Genomic DNA, 16,342 nt, shown 5'->3' on the forward strand with positions numbered 1-16,342 from the left:
GGAGAGACAGCTGTTGATTTCCTGTTTCCAACTGTCAGTCAGTGTCATCTTTTTTTACCTCAACTGCATGTTATTACTGTTCCCATGAGGACAAAGCTTCCCAAACCTTAAGGAAGTGACATCTCAACCAAAACCATGAAACTTAACCATGTAGTTTTTGTGCATAAACCTAACCAAAACTCAACCATGGTGTTAACAATGATAAACACAAATCTCTTGTGTTTCTGTATATGCATTCATAATGCCATTGTGTATGAAGTAAATGACAGGATCAGTTGGAGGATAACTGGAGGACAGCTAAGCCTATTAAAGGCTATTGTAGACAGAGAAAGCGCTGCAGATTCAACATTGTCATATCCTTTTGCAAGAGAAGCTCCTTTTTTTACTTGTTTCTTATTCATTCGCCTTGGAGGTACTACAAGGTCGAAAGCACAACAAGCAGCGGCAAAGTGTGGTTTGCCGCTATAATTATGTTTTTCTGTGTCTGGGAGGCATGTTCATGTGTTTTGGGCAGGAAGAAATTCTTTGTAACATAGGTCAACATGTCACCAGAGTCACAGGACTCTTACTAATTGGCTGCAGGTATTCTCTCGCTGCAATTTGCCTAGAAAAATTTAAATATTACCAACTTTTAGTTTGGATATACTTTGCTAGAGAATCAAACAGCTTCAGATCAGAGTGCTGCCGCAGCGTTTCACGGATGGCAGCTCGCGACAAGCTGCATTTTGCTTCTTGACATGTAGCATCCTCACTTTGTATGGTGTAGATAAGAAGTGGAGATGCTGGGGATTGAACCCAGGACCTCATACATGCGAAGCATGCGCTCTACCACTGAGCTACATCCCCTCTTTTAGTGGACCAGGGGGCAGGTGGTCTCACTGTCTTTTCCAGTCTGGGCAGGAAGAGTTGAGTCCCTTTATTGGTCACACATATGCAGTTAAATATGATGAATTCAGTGATTTGTCTGCTTACCATTCATTTGGTGAAATCATTAACTTTATTAACCTTCTAGTGGCCAGGTAATACTTCTGTGTATCTTGAGTAACCTGGACAAAAATACCCACATTCATGGATCAGTTGAGTGGAATGAAACTAATCAAATGCTTTAACTTTAGCGTTGATCCAAATCTCCAGGCTTACCTGGGCTCAGCAGTTCAGACCCATTGCCTGAATCCCCACCATGTCCGCCCTCAATAAAACAGCAGAATCCATTGTGAGGGGATTAGAGGAAAAGGTTTTGGGCGGTTTCTTCCATTTCCTCCTCAGCAGAGGTGAGGGATGGGGGGTAAATCAGTTGGCAACAAGCCAGCCATGAACACAAACACGGAGCAGTGAACAGCACACAGGGTGGGGATTGACCCACGTCTTGTAATCTGTTTTAGTCACTCTGGGTGAAATGCTCACATTCTGTACAGGATTTCTGCTCTACGAGTTTACGTGGTGCCTTAGATTGACAGCCTGATTGACACATTTAGACAGAGGGATGGAGGGGGAAATGTGCGCAGATGCAGCAGGAGACGTGAAAAGTGTGACGGGAAACAGGGACGTGGGGGCGAGGGAGGTTAGAGGGTCCGGGGAGAGAGAGGTAGGGAGTTGAAAAATCAGGGCGAACTATATCTTGGGTTTAATTAGTGAAATGAAAGCTGTTAACTTAATGAGTGTGTCTGTGTGTGTGTGTGTGAGTGCATGTGGCCCCTCTGCTCCTCAGGGCACAAGTCCCCTGCCTTTTTTGACCCCCACCCCTCTCTCTCTCTCACACACACACTTGAACGAGCTGTTACTGAATAAGTGGGAGAACAGAATTATCCATGACTGCATGCATTACTTAACCAAATTAATAGATCAGTCACACATTTGCTAGATTTAATGCCTCTCGGAACAAACAATATTTTCATCTTTTTGAGCAAAGTCACTGTTCCCCTGTCTGCCCTGATGTCCATGGACAAGGTCAATGTCACATGCGTCTGTGTGTGCGTCTGTGTGTGCATCTGTGTGTGTGTGTGTGTGTGTGTGTTTGCCTGGCCTAAAGCTGATCAAGAAGCAGCTGCTCAGTGATTCTGAGCCATATAATTACATTTGCTGGAGGTGGTAGCTCGTCTGTCTCTCTCCATCTCTTTCCTCTGTCAGATTTTATTTTCTGTCATCCTCTTTACCCATAACAATCCCTCCATTTCAACCAGAGATCCCCAACCATTAGTCACACACATACATGCAGACACACGTGCCCAGACACACATATAAAACCTTTGGCCTCACTCAGCGTCTGGCCTCGGCTTACACACACACACACACACACACATGCATGTGCTCAGAGAAAAGAAAAAAAAGAAGAAAGCATGCACACACATGCTGTACAAATAAACAAATAANATGCACACACATGCTGTACAAATAAAAAAAAAAAGGACACAGACTTGTGACGATGCATAGACAGACATGCACACTGACACACCGATTAACAGAAGGAGTGCAGGGTCACGGATTGCAGCTTCCTTAGATCAGGGTCTGAATATTAATGTGCGGGGACAGATAAGCAGCCGTGGCAATCCCTTTAAGGCCATACTCCTCTCTGGTTAGTGCTTCTGGTTAATTTATGCCAATCTGTATGCCCAATTTATGCAAATGTGTGTTTCAGCTTGAACCAGTGTGTGTGGAGTGGTATGAAGGCTTCAATCAATCTGACTGTGCCTGTGCATCTTGTTCTGGCTGTGTCTGCTTGTTATACCACCTTGCATGTTGCATCTTTTATAGCACTTGCTTCACCTGTCCAGCAGGGGGCAGCAATTAAGCTTCAGTTCAGCTCAGAGAAGTAAAAGAGATTGTGAATTAAAGTGTCAGCAGCCTCCTTTTGTGCTTTATCCCAGCTGCAGTCAGTCTCAACAGTAATTGACCCAGATCTGGACCTCCACACTGACATTGATAAATATACTAGCCACCCAAAAGTCATGGGTGAAGGCACCCTGGGGTTTCCCCCAGTGCCCTCATCTCAAACGGCTGCCACAACTGCCAACTGATGAAGACGTTTATTGTGATGCAGACTGATGTTTGGTCATTCAAAAGTCATTGGCCGCGTAAAGATGAGACACGCACAGTGTGAGCTTAATCAGGCTCGATTAGCGACGGCGCCGTTCACTTCTTAGCTCCACTTGGCTTTTCTTTATCATCGCTTTCTTACCTCTGACCCTTGTCCCCCTCCTCCCCCCTCCTCCTCTACCAAATCCTTTAATCCATGCTCCTCTGTGACCCCTCCCTTTTGTCCTGGACTCGGGGTACATGTCTGCACCCCCGCCCCGTGAAATTGGCCGGTCAGCGCTGCCAGCCATTCGGCTCTCCTCCTCAGAGAAAGAGAGATTGAGCGGGAAGGCAAGTGCTTTCAGTATTGCAGATATGGCTGCTGCACAGTTAATCCAGAAATATTAGAATTGCAGCACAGGCTTCAGCATTTTCCCCAGTTAAGGAGAATGCAGTTTTTCAAATATGTCATCATCACCTTCAGTCACACTGAGTTATATATTTGAAGCTCTTAAGAAGTAAACGCCGAGACAAATTAACAGCACATGGCAGAAGACAATCTGCCGGTGGATTATTAGTGTGGTTAAGTCCTGCAGACTATTGACCTCACATCTACTGTTTAATCATCTTTCCTTTAGAGGCTCCGCCCCCCCATATGATGTCAGATGACTGGCAGGTGGATTAAGGAAACCAGACCACAGGAGCAGAGAGAACATGCCTCCTCAAATGTACAATCTTTACATGGAGTTTTTGAATGAGTAATGAATGAATAATATTCAAAACCTGAAACAGACATTACAATCTTCTTTTTGAATTTTCATTCACAATGTCTGGATTGAGATGAGAAAACAAATATTTAATAGTGATCTGACCTTTTTAATGCCCTCTTGTGGCGTTCCAATATGCTTTTTCAACAATAGCCAAACACTGTATGAGGGAGGTCATCTAGTTCAGTCAGTATGGGGAAATCCAGAGTAAAGCACTGGATCAGACTCAGGGGCTGATCCTATTCAAAATTAAGGGGATAAATCAAATAGCTCTGATTATGTTTTATAGCTTGACCAAGGCTGTAGATTTTGTTTTAAACATTTGGTGGGAAGGTGAGGATCGTATGAAACGGGGGGGGTTTGGGATCCTCCCCATGAAATTTTGAGCGTCATTCTGGTGAATTTATCTAAATCAATGTTTGTCTTTTTTGCATCAATTCATGGGCAAATTGGCATGTTCTAAATATTAAGGGGGATGTGTCCCCTTAACAGAGAAGTAACAAATTTATTAGGGAAAAATACCTAATTTGTATTCAACCTGGCTTGTTTTCAACCAATTACACTCCTAAATAGCCAAATGTCACTTTGAAATCAGTCGAAAAAGTTGAATGTATCCTTCAGGTTTTAGGACTGTTGCAATGACAGGTTTCACTGCAACCACTACAGGCTTTTATGTCATTGTATGACAGAGCAGGCAAGTTCCACAATAAGATAATAGTCCAGTGGTCACAGTGAAACCTGTCATTACTCTCTGACCCCACTGCCTGTCATTTCCACACTTGAAATTAATTCTAAAGAACCTCTCAGAAACCACTTCCGTTTACTGAGAAGCCTGAAATCAGTCACTTGTAGTGTTTCCTGAGGAAATTTGGTGTCTGCACCTGTCTGCCGTGACGTCAACCCCTTACCTTACCTGTTGTGTGCACTCGCGCTGCCTTTTCCGGAGGGCGGGGCGCGAGACGGCTGGCTCCTACTCAGTCAGCGCTCGAGCGTTCTCGCAGCACATCCTCGAGCCGGTCACTCGCTTCTATATCACTGTGCACCGCGCCAGCGCTCGAGCTCCAGCGACACAGCGCGCGCTCGGAATTTTGTTCCACTTTGCGGACGGAAATGTGATTTTCTTGCTTTAAATACTGCAAATAATTTTAAACTGAAGACGAGCGAAGGTTTTTTTTATTTGTAGCAGCGGGACAAGCTCGGCGACACCGGGGCACAGAGCGGGGATAAGCGCGAGGCTTCAGCTTATTATAACCCAGGACACTGGACATTATTCCTGCACGAGAGGACGGTACTTTGGATTACTTTGACACACACTTTGTGATTGGAATACACCACAAATTTAACTACAATAAGGTGTCTTCTGTTTCTCAGCATGTCGCTTTTCTGTAGTATATGATCCAACCCTTACACTGCGCTCAGCGGATGCATGCACTTCTGTGCGCTTTGTGCAGATTGTAGCAACGGGAAAAGCAGTAACCTGTAGCAGAATAGCAAAATAAAATATTCTAGGAAGCATTTATTTTAGTTATAATTAACCCCACAACTTATCTATCATTGTCTCGGACCGAGCTCTGCTCCTTTTTGAACTCAGAGAAACCTGCGAAGCCCAGATCAGGATCAGGATGCATCACAGCTGAAACCACGAGTCCGGGACTTTGGTGTTGAAATCAGATCGGACGGACCTCCGCCCCTGTCCTGGAGCAGGACAGGAGTCGAATCATGATGAGTCCTTGCAGTGCGATGTTGATGCTGCTCCCGGTGCTATGCCTGCTCTCCGGAGCCTCCTGGGCAGCGACCCTGGGCGGGCAGGGAGGTGAGTGCAACCGCCAAGGCGGAGGAGAGGAAACACTCATGAGAGCAGCATCTGTGATGATCGAAGCTAAAGAGATATTTTAAAAAGCGGATTTCCCCACTTTTGGGGGGCTGTCCTCACTTTGATAGGATGTATGATGAATTTGCTTTATATCTATTTACAAATAAAAAGGTGTTTTGAGATGCCTGCATCATCATAGCATGATGACAGCTTTCCAAACATCGTACATAAAGGTGGTGCAACATCTACAACTTTGGCATAGTTTGCAATGTTGCCTCATGTCATTTAACCACATGGACAGCACAAAGAGTATCTCCAGAATGATGTGTGATAAGCTTTGGCAGTGTTTGGCACAAAACAGAATTCAGCCCAAACTTAAACATGCGTTTGTGTCAACCTTTGCTCTGCACTGCTGTTTTACGCACCCGGGGTGCGTGCCAAAGGGCTGACTTCCATCTTTATTGTGGCTTGATAAATGGTGATGCTGGCGAAGCAAGCAGGTGCCAGACATGTTCTGCTTAACGCCAACAACAAGTGCACAGACTGGGCAGAAACACCGGGCTGCTGGCTCATCCAGACACGTAGCAGCTTTCAAACTTAAAGGGACAGTTCAGTCAACTGCGCTTCCCCGCTGGAGGGATTGATGCATGTAGGGAATTTGTCTCTTCATGTTGCCCTCATCCAGAGATGGCAAGGGTCAGGATCAGTGGCTCTGGAAACTGGCATCCTGCTCAGGGACACTTCAGCAGAGTGGATGCGGGAGCTTGACAGTGTTCAGACTGTGGGTCTCTTAAAGGACCCTGAAACAGCTTTCTTGAAAAGTGGTTGTGTGCATCACATACTGAAGCGTGAAAAAAGAACCAGACACAGATTCAGATGGCTATAAGTCAGACTGAAAACAAGACAAGCCCAGCTCTATAACAAGCTCCGTCTTTGTGTCAGGGTCAGCAGCACAGACACTCCAGCCGTCCTGTTTTCTGGAAACTGACTGACAGTTAAAATGAAAAACAGAAAAATGAGAGGAGACATCCATCACAGCAAAATAATAAGAAGCTTATGGGGCAGAAGTCAGACAGAGCTATTTTGTGACCTTTTGCAGATTGGATTGCAGTCTGTGTGGGTGTGTGTATATATCTCTATTTGTCCATGTTTTGAATGCGCTCCCTTTGTTTGCAGAGTAATAACTATCTCTTTTCCTCCTGTATTTTTTTTCATTCCCCTTTTTATATTCTGCGCCTGAATATTTGCCCTGGGTCATTTCTCTCCCTTTCTACCATGTGATGTTGTTTACACCCTGATGCAGCGAGGAGGAAAAGATTTAGAGGTTGCGTCACTGTGTGTCCATTGACCATTAGCCTGTACTCCAGTCACCTGACTGTATTAATGGGCTTTGCTCTGCAGGTGCACTCTCCAGCAGAGCTTGTTGTGCTTTAACCCCTTTGTGTTTTCCAACCTGTGATTGATCTGCAGATAAATTCTTACTTCAGGCAGCCACTGCTGGCTGTTGATTCGGGCTCATTTGCTGAATGAATGCAGTGTCTGTTAAGTTAGCTCCCTGTCTCTGTGTGTCATTACGCAACTGTGGCCTGTGGCATGCTGGCCCCACAACAAATACAGTTGGAACGAACGCCAGCAAACAGCAATGAGAGAGAGAGACAGAGAGGGAGACTTTCGGATATGATTCCCCATAGAGCAGCCTTTTTACAAAACAACTGCAGATTAAGAAATGCAACAATTATTTGTTTTTCTTGTATTGTTTTCCTTCTCTTAGAATGTTTTGCAGCAGTTACATCAGATATCTCAGAGGTTGCCTGCTAAGTGCTAAGTGCGTGACTCTTATCTTGACTAAAGTCCCAACAACATTTGATTTTTAGCAGATGTGTTGTTACCATCCTCACCAGGGTGTGAGCATGTTTCCGTATTTGCATGTGTGTTGTGATAACTAAAGAGAGACTCTTATGTAAGGCAGTGTAGTTGTTAGGAGCAACTGGTCAGGTGATGTGTGTGTTTGTCTGTGTGTGTTAAGCTTAGTTTGCATGTACTGTAATATCCAAGCGACAACCTGCAGAGCCAAGTGTTGAAGCCAATGCACACTGCCTTCAGAAACATGTAAAAGCACATAATGTAGATACTTTCTGACATGTGTAGTTGCCAGGGGATGAATCCTGCAGAATTCAGTGGTGCCCCGCCTTTACAGCTAAACCAACAACAGGCTAAATCTTCTTCAACACGTCAGTTTATAACAGTGCTACCTCTAAAACTAAATACTGAATTTCTGCCAGCCTCCGTTGTACTCTAAGATGAATGTGGGCCTTCATCTGGCATCGTCTTCAAGGCAAAACCCTGATACAGAGTTAAGAAAGTTTTGTTTTTAGGATACCTTTATTTTTCAAAGTCAGTTTGGTCTGTTTTTCCATCTGTCTTGCATCACGCAGAAGTTAATTTTTCACCGCCTCATTGCTGTTATGATACATGTGTGTCTGTCGTGCTTGTAAGATGCAATATTAAATGGTTGGGTGGCTAATTAGGCTGACGTGGAATTGTTCCAACTCGCTGGTGAAGTGTTTGGGGAAAAGTCGTAAAACTGCTGGCTGTCATTACCCGCTGCGTAATGAAGTTACCATCAGAGTGTGGGATTTTAGTTTAAAGAAATCACAAACAAACCTAGTTTATCATATGTGTGCTTTTGCAAACAATTTCACATTTGGCTCAGCTACTGCAAAACATTCATAAAGTGTGCATTTGTATCTAAATATTTTAGTAATGAAAACCTCAATGTTGAGTTTAACAGCAATAGTACTTATATAATGGCTATAATATTCATGAAAATAGGACTAATGATAAAATGACCCTGTATATAGATACTTCCACCTGGCTTTACATTACATTTATGTTTCTGTTTTGAGTGGATCAGAGAGTACCCCACTGCCAGCTCCAGTCAGTTTCTCAAGCAGCCTTTTTAATGCTCCTCACATGAAACTCATTAGGGTGTCGGCACACAAGGGAGGGACTGGCTCCCAGCGGCGCACCCACTGCATGGATCAGGGTCCATTTACAGTGAGGGAGAGATGGGGTTTGTCTGATTTGATGAGCTTTGCTTGTGGGAAACGATGCATGTATATAAGCTAGAAGGCCACCCAGTGTCCATCCACTGCACCACCTGCAGTTTGCCTGCCTGCTCACCAAAACTATACTTTTGCTTTGTTTGTAGTCAACAGGAGCTTAACAGAATCTCTATTCAAACATTTCTCATTCCAGTAGCTCTCAGTGATGGAAGACTTATTACTCCATTGTAGTTTTCTGTTTTTGTGCCAACATTTGCACTTGGCTAGCGGTGAACTATGCGTGGGTGGATGGGAGTCCCATATAACAAAGACTAATCAAAGCAGACTGGAAAATACAGTTATCGACTTGATTTCACTACATACTGTTGTGTGGTGGGTGGGGCCAGAGGGTCTGTGTATCAGCGGTCTAGTCTGTGCTTCTCGTTAATTTTGCTGGTGAGGTAAAACTGTTGCTTCACATGAAATGCCATGAAGCAAACAAGAAAGCATCTAACTTTTTTTGGCAATCAAGCTTAAATGAAGTCTGCAGTTCACTTGAATTTTCTTGGTTGTTCATTTCCTTGTTCTACCTTTTGTCTTGAGGTGTAACAGAAGACTGCTATATCACTTAAGGACAGGCACAGGAATCAAAATTCAAAAAAAAGATTTCAGATGAAGTGCTGATCGGGGTCTCCTTCAGGAGAAGTGTCTCATCTTGTGATCTCTTTAATAAGCAGTTGACAACCTAAACAAAAGCCACATTGTTTAGTTCATTAAAATCATTGTTCATATAGTGTTAAAGGGGAACTATTATGCGCATTTTCAGGTTCATCCATGTATTTAAGGTTTCTGTTAGAATATGTTGACATGTTTAATGGTCCAAAAACACTTTATGTTCCCTCACACTGTCTAGGATAGAACGCCTGTATTCCCCCTCTGTCTGAAATGTTATGTTTTAGCGCCTGCCTCTTTAAGCCCCGCTCCTGAAAAAGCCCATGCTCTGATTGATCAGCATTGTCAGGTCTTCTGTATCTCAGCAGCTCTACATGCAGCAGGAATCTAATTTGAAATCAGGGAAAGAAATTACCAACATTAGCAACCAAGTTTACATGTTTCCCTGACATTAGCATATAGCTTCATTTAACGATGTAGGCTATGTAATATAAACACTTGCAGTAGTGTGCCTGGAGCAGATGACCATATAAAGAAATTTGGCACACTATGATGTCATATTGTAGTCAGAGTAGCAAAAACTGTTGTAAACGGAGTGTTCAGAATGGTAGGGAACCTGAGGTTTATGCTCTCAGGGATTACTTGTACATTTGTTTACCTCATCATTTAAAACTTTGGCCACATTTAATATAAACACCCTTCATTGTAACACTATAAATATAGCACAAAATATGAAAAAGCTTAATAGTTCCCCCTTAATGAAGTGATTATGTGCTTCATTCCATTCAGAAATTATACTTACTATTAAAGGGATAGTGCACCCAAAAATGAAAATTCAGCCGTTATCTACTCACCTATATGCCGACGGAGGCCCTGGTGAAGTTTTAGAGTCCTCACATCCCTTGCGGAGATCAACGGGGGGAACGGGCAGCACGCCTAATGGCAGACAGCGCACCAAACGTCCAAGAACACAAAATTGAATCCACAAAGTATCTCCATACTGCTCATCCATAGTGATCCAAGTGTGCTGCAGCCGCGACATAAAAAGTTGTTGCTCTGACTGCTTCTTTGTGCTCTGCGTTCACGTGTGCGCGCTCAGGGTGATCGGTGATGCACACGTGAACGCAGAGCACAGAGAAACAGTCAGAGCTGCAGGCTACAGTGAGGCTAAAAACAGAGTTCATATGACGTTTTTCGAAACAACTTTTTATGTCGCGGCTGCAGCACACTTGGATCACTACGGATGAGCAGTATGGAGATACTTTGTGGATTCAATTTTGTGTTCTTGGACGTTAGTCTGGGGCGCCGTCTGCCATTAGGTGTGCTGTCCGCTCCACCCGCCGATCTCCGCAAGGGATGTGAGCACTCTAAAACTTCACCAGGGCCTCCGTCGGCATATGGGTGAGTAGATAATGGCTGAATTTTAATTTTTGGGTGCACTATCCCTTTAACCTGTGTAGTTCCAGTGAAGCTAAGGCAATGTATGTTTCATGTTTAGTACAAATTGTACACCATCATGGTCCTGATTTTACATGATACATATACTTTATATGCTGATATGGGGCTCTTATGCTGTTGTCAGAGCTACATAGTTTGGAGGGATGGTATGCAAAATCCTCATCCCTGCATACTTTCATATCAGAGAAATGCCGTGGGATTAGGCCAGGAAGAGCGTAACCACTAAACTGTCTAAACCGGGGCTTTGCCTGTGAGAATACATGTGGACTACAGTAGATTATGTGTTTGGGTTGCGGCTGCATTGTTGTCTCACACCAGGGAATATAAAGTGGTTATCCAGAGACAAGAGAGCAGTCTTTCCTCTCACTCATCCCTGCACCCCATTCTCTCTCTCTCAGTTTCCTTGTCATTCTTCTCCAGCCCTCATCCCTCTATTTCTTCTACGTGTAGTTCATAAGGCCTTGTGGAGTTGAGTGGTACCATGGGAATGGAGATCAGAAATGCTTTTTGCGCTTCCTTCAGTTATGTCTGATAAGCTCTAGCTCTTTGCTGGCCGTAGCTTGAGTGCGTAATGGAAAGCTGCAGCATTTTAAAAACCTGCCTTTCTATCTATATCTCTCTTTGGCTGTCAGAAATACCTCAAGTGGTTTAAAAGTTTCCACCACAGTTTGTCTGGTTTGCCTAGTTATTTTTCTGTCTCCGGTTTTCTTTTTCTTCTCACTTCCGTCTTTCCTTTTATTCTCTTATTTTCTAAATCCTCCTTTTTCTTTTTTTCTCAGATGCGTGGAATATTTAACCAAAAAAAAGAGGGAATTTCATTTTCCAGAATTTTAAATGAGTAAAACATGACGAAGACGAAGGGAGGAAGTGAATGAAAGACAGACACGAGGAGTAAATTCTCAGCTGTCATCAGCCTCCTACAGAAAATATTCTCTCACTCCTTACATTCGTCAGCAAAGTTCATTAGTCTCTCATGCGCTGTTGCTGATAATGCTCTCTCTATGAAGCCCCCGACATTGTCTCTGAGTCTGAGAATGACATTAGCGGCGCACACGTACATGGTTGTTCATGCACTCTCCCACGTTGTTTGTGAATGGTCAGCCCACACAGGCACTCCTGTGACTGGAGCCTGTCAGAGTGAAGGTCAAACTGAGTCAGATGTCAAAGGCCACACACACTCGCACACACACACAAACGGAGTCGACACAAGCAGAATCCCCTCAGTTGCATTCCCAGGAGGATTTCATGATTGGGATTCTTGGTGGCTTTTTTTTTGCTTGATCCTAATTCTCCATCACTTGTTCTGATGCGTCTGTCCCACATAGTTTGACTGCTGTGAAGAGTTTAAACACAAGACATTCAAAGGTCAACAACATGGTGGGCTGTTGTAGGTGGGTTGGTGGAATTCCCTGTCATTCATTCCTGCCTTGTTCTCACTCCCTCGTTCATAAAAATCTTGTGAAATGTGCTGACTCATGACTTGAGATTCAGCTATTTTCAAAGGGTTTCTGTAGTTAAAGTCTTGAAGCGTTCAGTAGAGAGTTCATGTGCGTCAGCGTGTCTAGCATTCAGTGTCTATTACCTACAGAGGGCTTTAGAATAAATGATTGCAGTGCACAGCTCAGGCATATATCATCAACTCATTGGGATTCACTCCTGCTTCCTGCCCTCATCTCCTTCCACTCTAGCCCTCTGTTGCGTGAAAATCCCATCTGATAGAAAGCAAGTTGAAACCAATTATAATGCATAGAGAACACTTTTCAGCATTTAGACACAGAGGGTACACTTAACTTTTTCTATCCCTTGTTCTATTAATTTCAAAGTTAAAGTGAAGCCGTTTTAGTATTTTAATCAAACCTGGACACTCCCGGAGGCATTATAAATTAAAAAACTTTACTTCATGTAATGAAACTGGAGGGAGTTAGAGGAGTTTTTCTTGTGAGAGGCCTCGCTGTTCAATATTGCTGACTGTTGTCTGGGACCATCGTCTATCATATAAATCAGTATTGATTTTATAGCTCACCAGCTCAAGGGGAAGTAAAGGAGAATGGGAAGGGGAAGAGAGAAGGCACCGACTACTTCATGATCATTGGTTGAATTTTGATGCGGTGATGTAATGTTCCAAGAAAAGAGCGGTGAAAAAAGGATGAAAACGAAAATTAAAATTGACCTGATGAGCTTTGGAAAAAGAGATAGCGACTAATAGATATTGATGAGATGAAATGCAGAAAGAGTGTGTAATTGATCCGTCTCACCCAGGACAAAACCAACCAGACAGACAGGAGGCGATGGGCGTCACAGGTTTAAGATAAGGTCAGAGGTCGCCTTGGTCATGTTGAGGCACTGACAGCATCCACTTAACCTGTTGGCTTTTTCGAGGTCACACACAAACACACACACACACACACACACACACACACACACACACACACACACACACACAAACACTGCAGACACAATAAGAAGATCCGCAGAGAGTTGGTGGCTGTTTGCTCAGACTGATTGGGAGTCTAGAACCAACAGAAGTCATCAATCGATTAGCCTGTCAATCCATCTGTGTGTCTGTCTGCTGCCGTTCTGTGTGTCAGGATCCGGGTGTGTGTCTTCAGGTCGGTGGGTGCGTCCATTAATAGAAAGACTGGAATATGAAGGCACGCTCTTATCTTTAGACGTTTCCTCTAGGGGTGGGTGAAAAAATTCTCTCTGCCTCCCCCTCATTTTGCTATTCCCATACAGGCAGGAGACTGTGAAGTGCTTTTAAATTAATTAAATAATGCAGTTAACATTTTCAAATAAAAAGGCCGTGGACCATTTACTATTCAATAGTACGTCATACTAATGTCATACTATTTCCGATGAAATATTACAGTATGCAATCACTGGGCACTACACCAGCAGAAATATCCCACAAAACATTAGTGTATGCAACCACAAATGGATACAGTCTGACTGGTTTAAAAGCCTGGGGTATGGGAGCATTTGGCTTAAAGGTTGAGGGGAAAAGGGACCTGGACAAGAGCCACAAAGTATTCAAGTAAATGTATCTGTTAAATTAATTATGGGTCATTACAAATACAGCATGCTATGTTTTAAAAGTAGCAAGTAGTCACACACACAGAAAAAAAAACAACCTTGTATAGAAATCAAAGTCTTTGATACATTGTGATGCACCAATAATCATTTTATCATTGAATCGTTGCCCCCTGAATTTTAATCGAGTAATTGTGAGTTGCCTGGGGATTCCCACTTCTACTCTCTTTATGTCTGTTTCACCTTTTATCATGACACCTTAGATTACTACCTTCATAATACATGAAATAAGTATGGATTTATTTAATAATGGGGTCATAGTTGAAGGAAATTGTCAGGTGATTTGTTTACATTTCAGGCTCATGCTTCGAGTGTGTGTGTGTCGCTCTTTGTGCAGGATCTGTATTAGCCTTAAAGCAAAGGGAGGAGTGTGGGAGGGAAAGGAAGGAAACACACACGCACACACACTCACACAACACTCTTTTTCTCTCTCTCCTCTCGTGAGTAGAATACTATGCTTCCTTTGGCCCTTTCCTCCTAGACACACACAAACAAACAAACAAACACACACTTCATCTCACCACACTTGTTTTTGGCCATTGATCTCCACAGTTCAGCTGCCTCTCCGCCTGCAGCAGCCACAAACAAATACAAAGCTACGTGAACAGTATGTTGTTGTCTCAGTGTTTGTGTCAGAGGAGGATGTTTAAATGCTGGACACCCCGTTTTTGCAATGAAACTCCTCACAGCAGCGCTGCACTGGCGGTAGCGGGCAGTCAGCTTATTCCAGATTTGTGCCTGTTTGCATTTTTTTACTCTCAGTGACAGTTGGACGCTTGAAGAAGCCACCGTGGGCAGACTGCTGAGTTTGAGTGCAGAGGAAATGTCTCGTAAATCCCAGTTTCACTGCTTTCTGACAGCAGTGATATTCCTGCTTCTGTGCAAACTCACCCAAAGTATTCACCAATGAAAGGATGCAGTGATGTGACTGGGGCAGCGTCCTGTAGAATATTAACCACTGTGCACAAAAGTATTGTCCAGGTAGCATTCCAGCATAGTGAGGGTGGACAAAATGGAGAGATTTGAAGAAATGGGAGATTAATATGGGCCCAGCAGCTAATGTCTGCTCTAGGGATGTCTATTTCAGTTAATTTTGCTTTCGATAGCCTGACACCCATTAACCGGTAACAAACCAGTTGATTTGATGTAAAATACAAAAAGCCTTTATTTTTGGTTTGGCCCTCCATTGCCTTAGTGAGCTTTAGCACTCCATTTCAAAGCGCCATCCATTTAGAGTTGGTAAAATTTTCATTTCTGTTGGCTTTGCTGACAGACAGCTGTCTAGCCTGGTTCATATGTGGAAACATAGTGCCCACTGCCCACCCTCTGGTCTCCTCTGGTTAGCCTATGTAAACCTTGGTGACTCAGCACTGCACACCACCTGGGTCGGGTGGGAGCTAGCTAGCGGTACTGCTCATTTGCCGATTGCCGCTGGTGTAGAAACATGGTGCCCACCCTCCGGTCTCCCCCAAGGTCGACTGGTGAGTAAGTGGCTTCATTTGAGCGGCAAAACCTCTTTAGCATGGTTAACCATGTTAGCACAACGAGCCGTGCTACCACTGCTAGCAGTGCTAACAGAGCTAACGGTGATAACTGTCAACAATGCTAAAGGGGGTTTGCAGTTCGAAATTGAGCTGTTTACTCAGAGATACATCCAAGGGGGAGGCCAGAGGGTGGGTACAATGTTTCCACAGCAATGCTGTTGAGTCAAAACAGTATCACTAGCGATAATAGCTGAACGAGCGGCACACTAAAAAGTACTTTTAGCAAATAAATCTCATAGACTGACATATGTAACTGGTCAGAAATAATCTTGGCAGTTAACAGATTAACGGTCAGCTGTTGACATCCCCAATCTGCCCATTGTCCCTCTAGCAGACTGAATTCATTAAGGGTCAGTCTTATGTTTTCTGAAGTGCCAAATTATGAGAAGAGTCAGTGTGTGAAGCACAAGCCATGTTCATCTAGCTTTGTTTGTACTTGCTATGCTATGCTATGTCACATATTGCTATGTGACAATTAATATAAATGGCTTCCTCCACCCTCCATCTCTTTATAGATGTCATTATTCAGGCCATAACAGAGTAAATATATTGGACACACAGATGATTACACAACTTCTCAGCTGCTCTGAAATTTTACCATACCCTAGAAGTACACCATCAGGTTGAACCGGTTTACAGTTGTAAACATGACAGGCTTTGGTTCAACTGGTTTCCAGAGAGAAAAGAAATGTGCCATAGATGGTATTTAGTCAATTTACAGTTCACTGAAGCTGGGAAAGTAAATCATGCAAACACACACACCACAGGGTGTTTGGCGTGTCATGCAGAGCAAGTTAGAAGTGCAGTGATCAAGGTGACACGCCTGGTCATAAAGTCTGCACAGCGACTCCCGTCTGGAATACACACACACACACACACACACACACACACACACACACACACACACACACACACACACACACACACACACACACACACACA

At 43.6% G+C, this 16,342-nt stretch overlaps 1 protein-coding gene and 1 non-coding gene across 3 annotated transcripts in view; one reads left to right on the forward strand and one right to left on the reverse strand.

Annotated features, from left to right (window-relative positions):
• sema4f (sema domain, immunoglobulin domain (Ig), transmembrane domain (TM) and short cytoplasmic domain, (semaphorin) 4F) overlaps positions 1-16,342 on the forward strand; it is a 119,316-nt gene that overhangs the window by 51,811 nt on the left and 51,163 nt on the right. The window contains exon 1 of one of the 2 annotated variants that reach the window (XM_050067278.1): positions 4,759-5,592. The exons of the other annotated variant lie outside the window; for it this stretch is intronic. Within the exon in view, the coding sequence (XP_049923235.1) occupies positions 5,499-5,592 (94 nt within the window). The 5' untranslated portion in view covers positions 4,759-5,498. Of the gene's footprint in view, positions 1-4,758; positions 5,593-16,342 lie in introns of those variants that run through there. 2 annotated transcript variants of the gene reach the window in all.
• trnaa-cgc (transfer RNA alanine (anticodon CGC)) lies at positions 775-846 on the reverse strand. Its single transcript has one exon. It is a non-coding gene; the product is annotated as a tRNA-Ala (tRNA).

The sequence above is a fragment of the Epinephelus moara genome, chromosome 17, assembly GCF_006386435.1.
Source record: "Epinephelus moara isolate mb chromosome 17, YSFRI_EMoa_1.0, whole genome shotgun sequence".
Classification (NCBI taxonomy): domain Eukaryota; kingdom Metazoa; phylum Chordata; class Actinopteri; order Perciformes; family Serranidae; genus Epinephelus; species Epinephelus moara.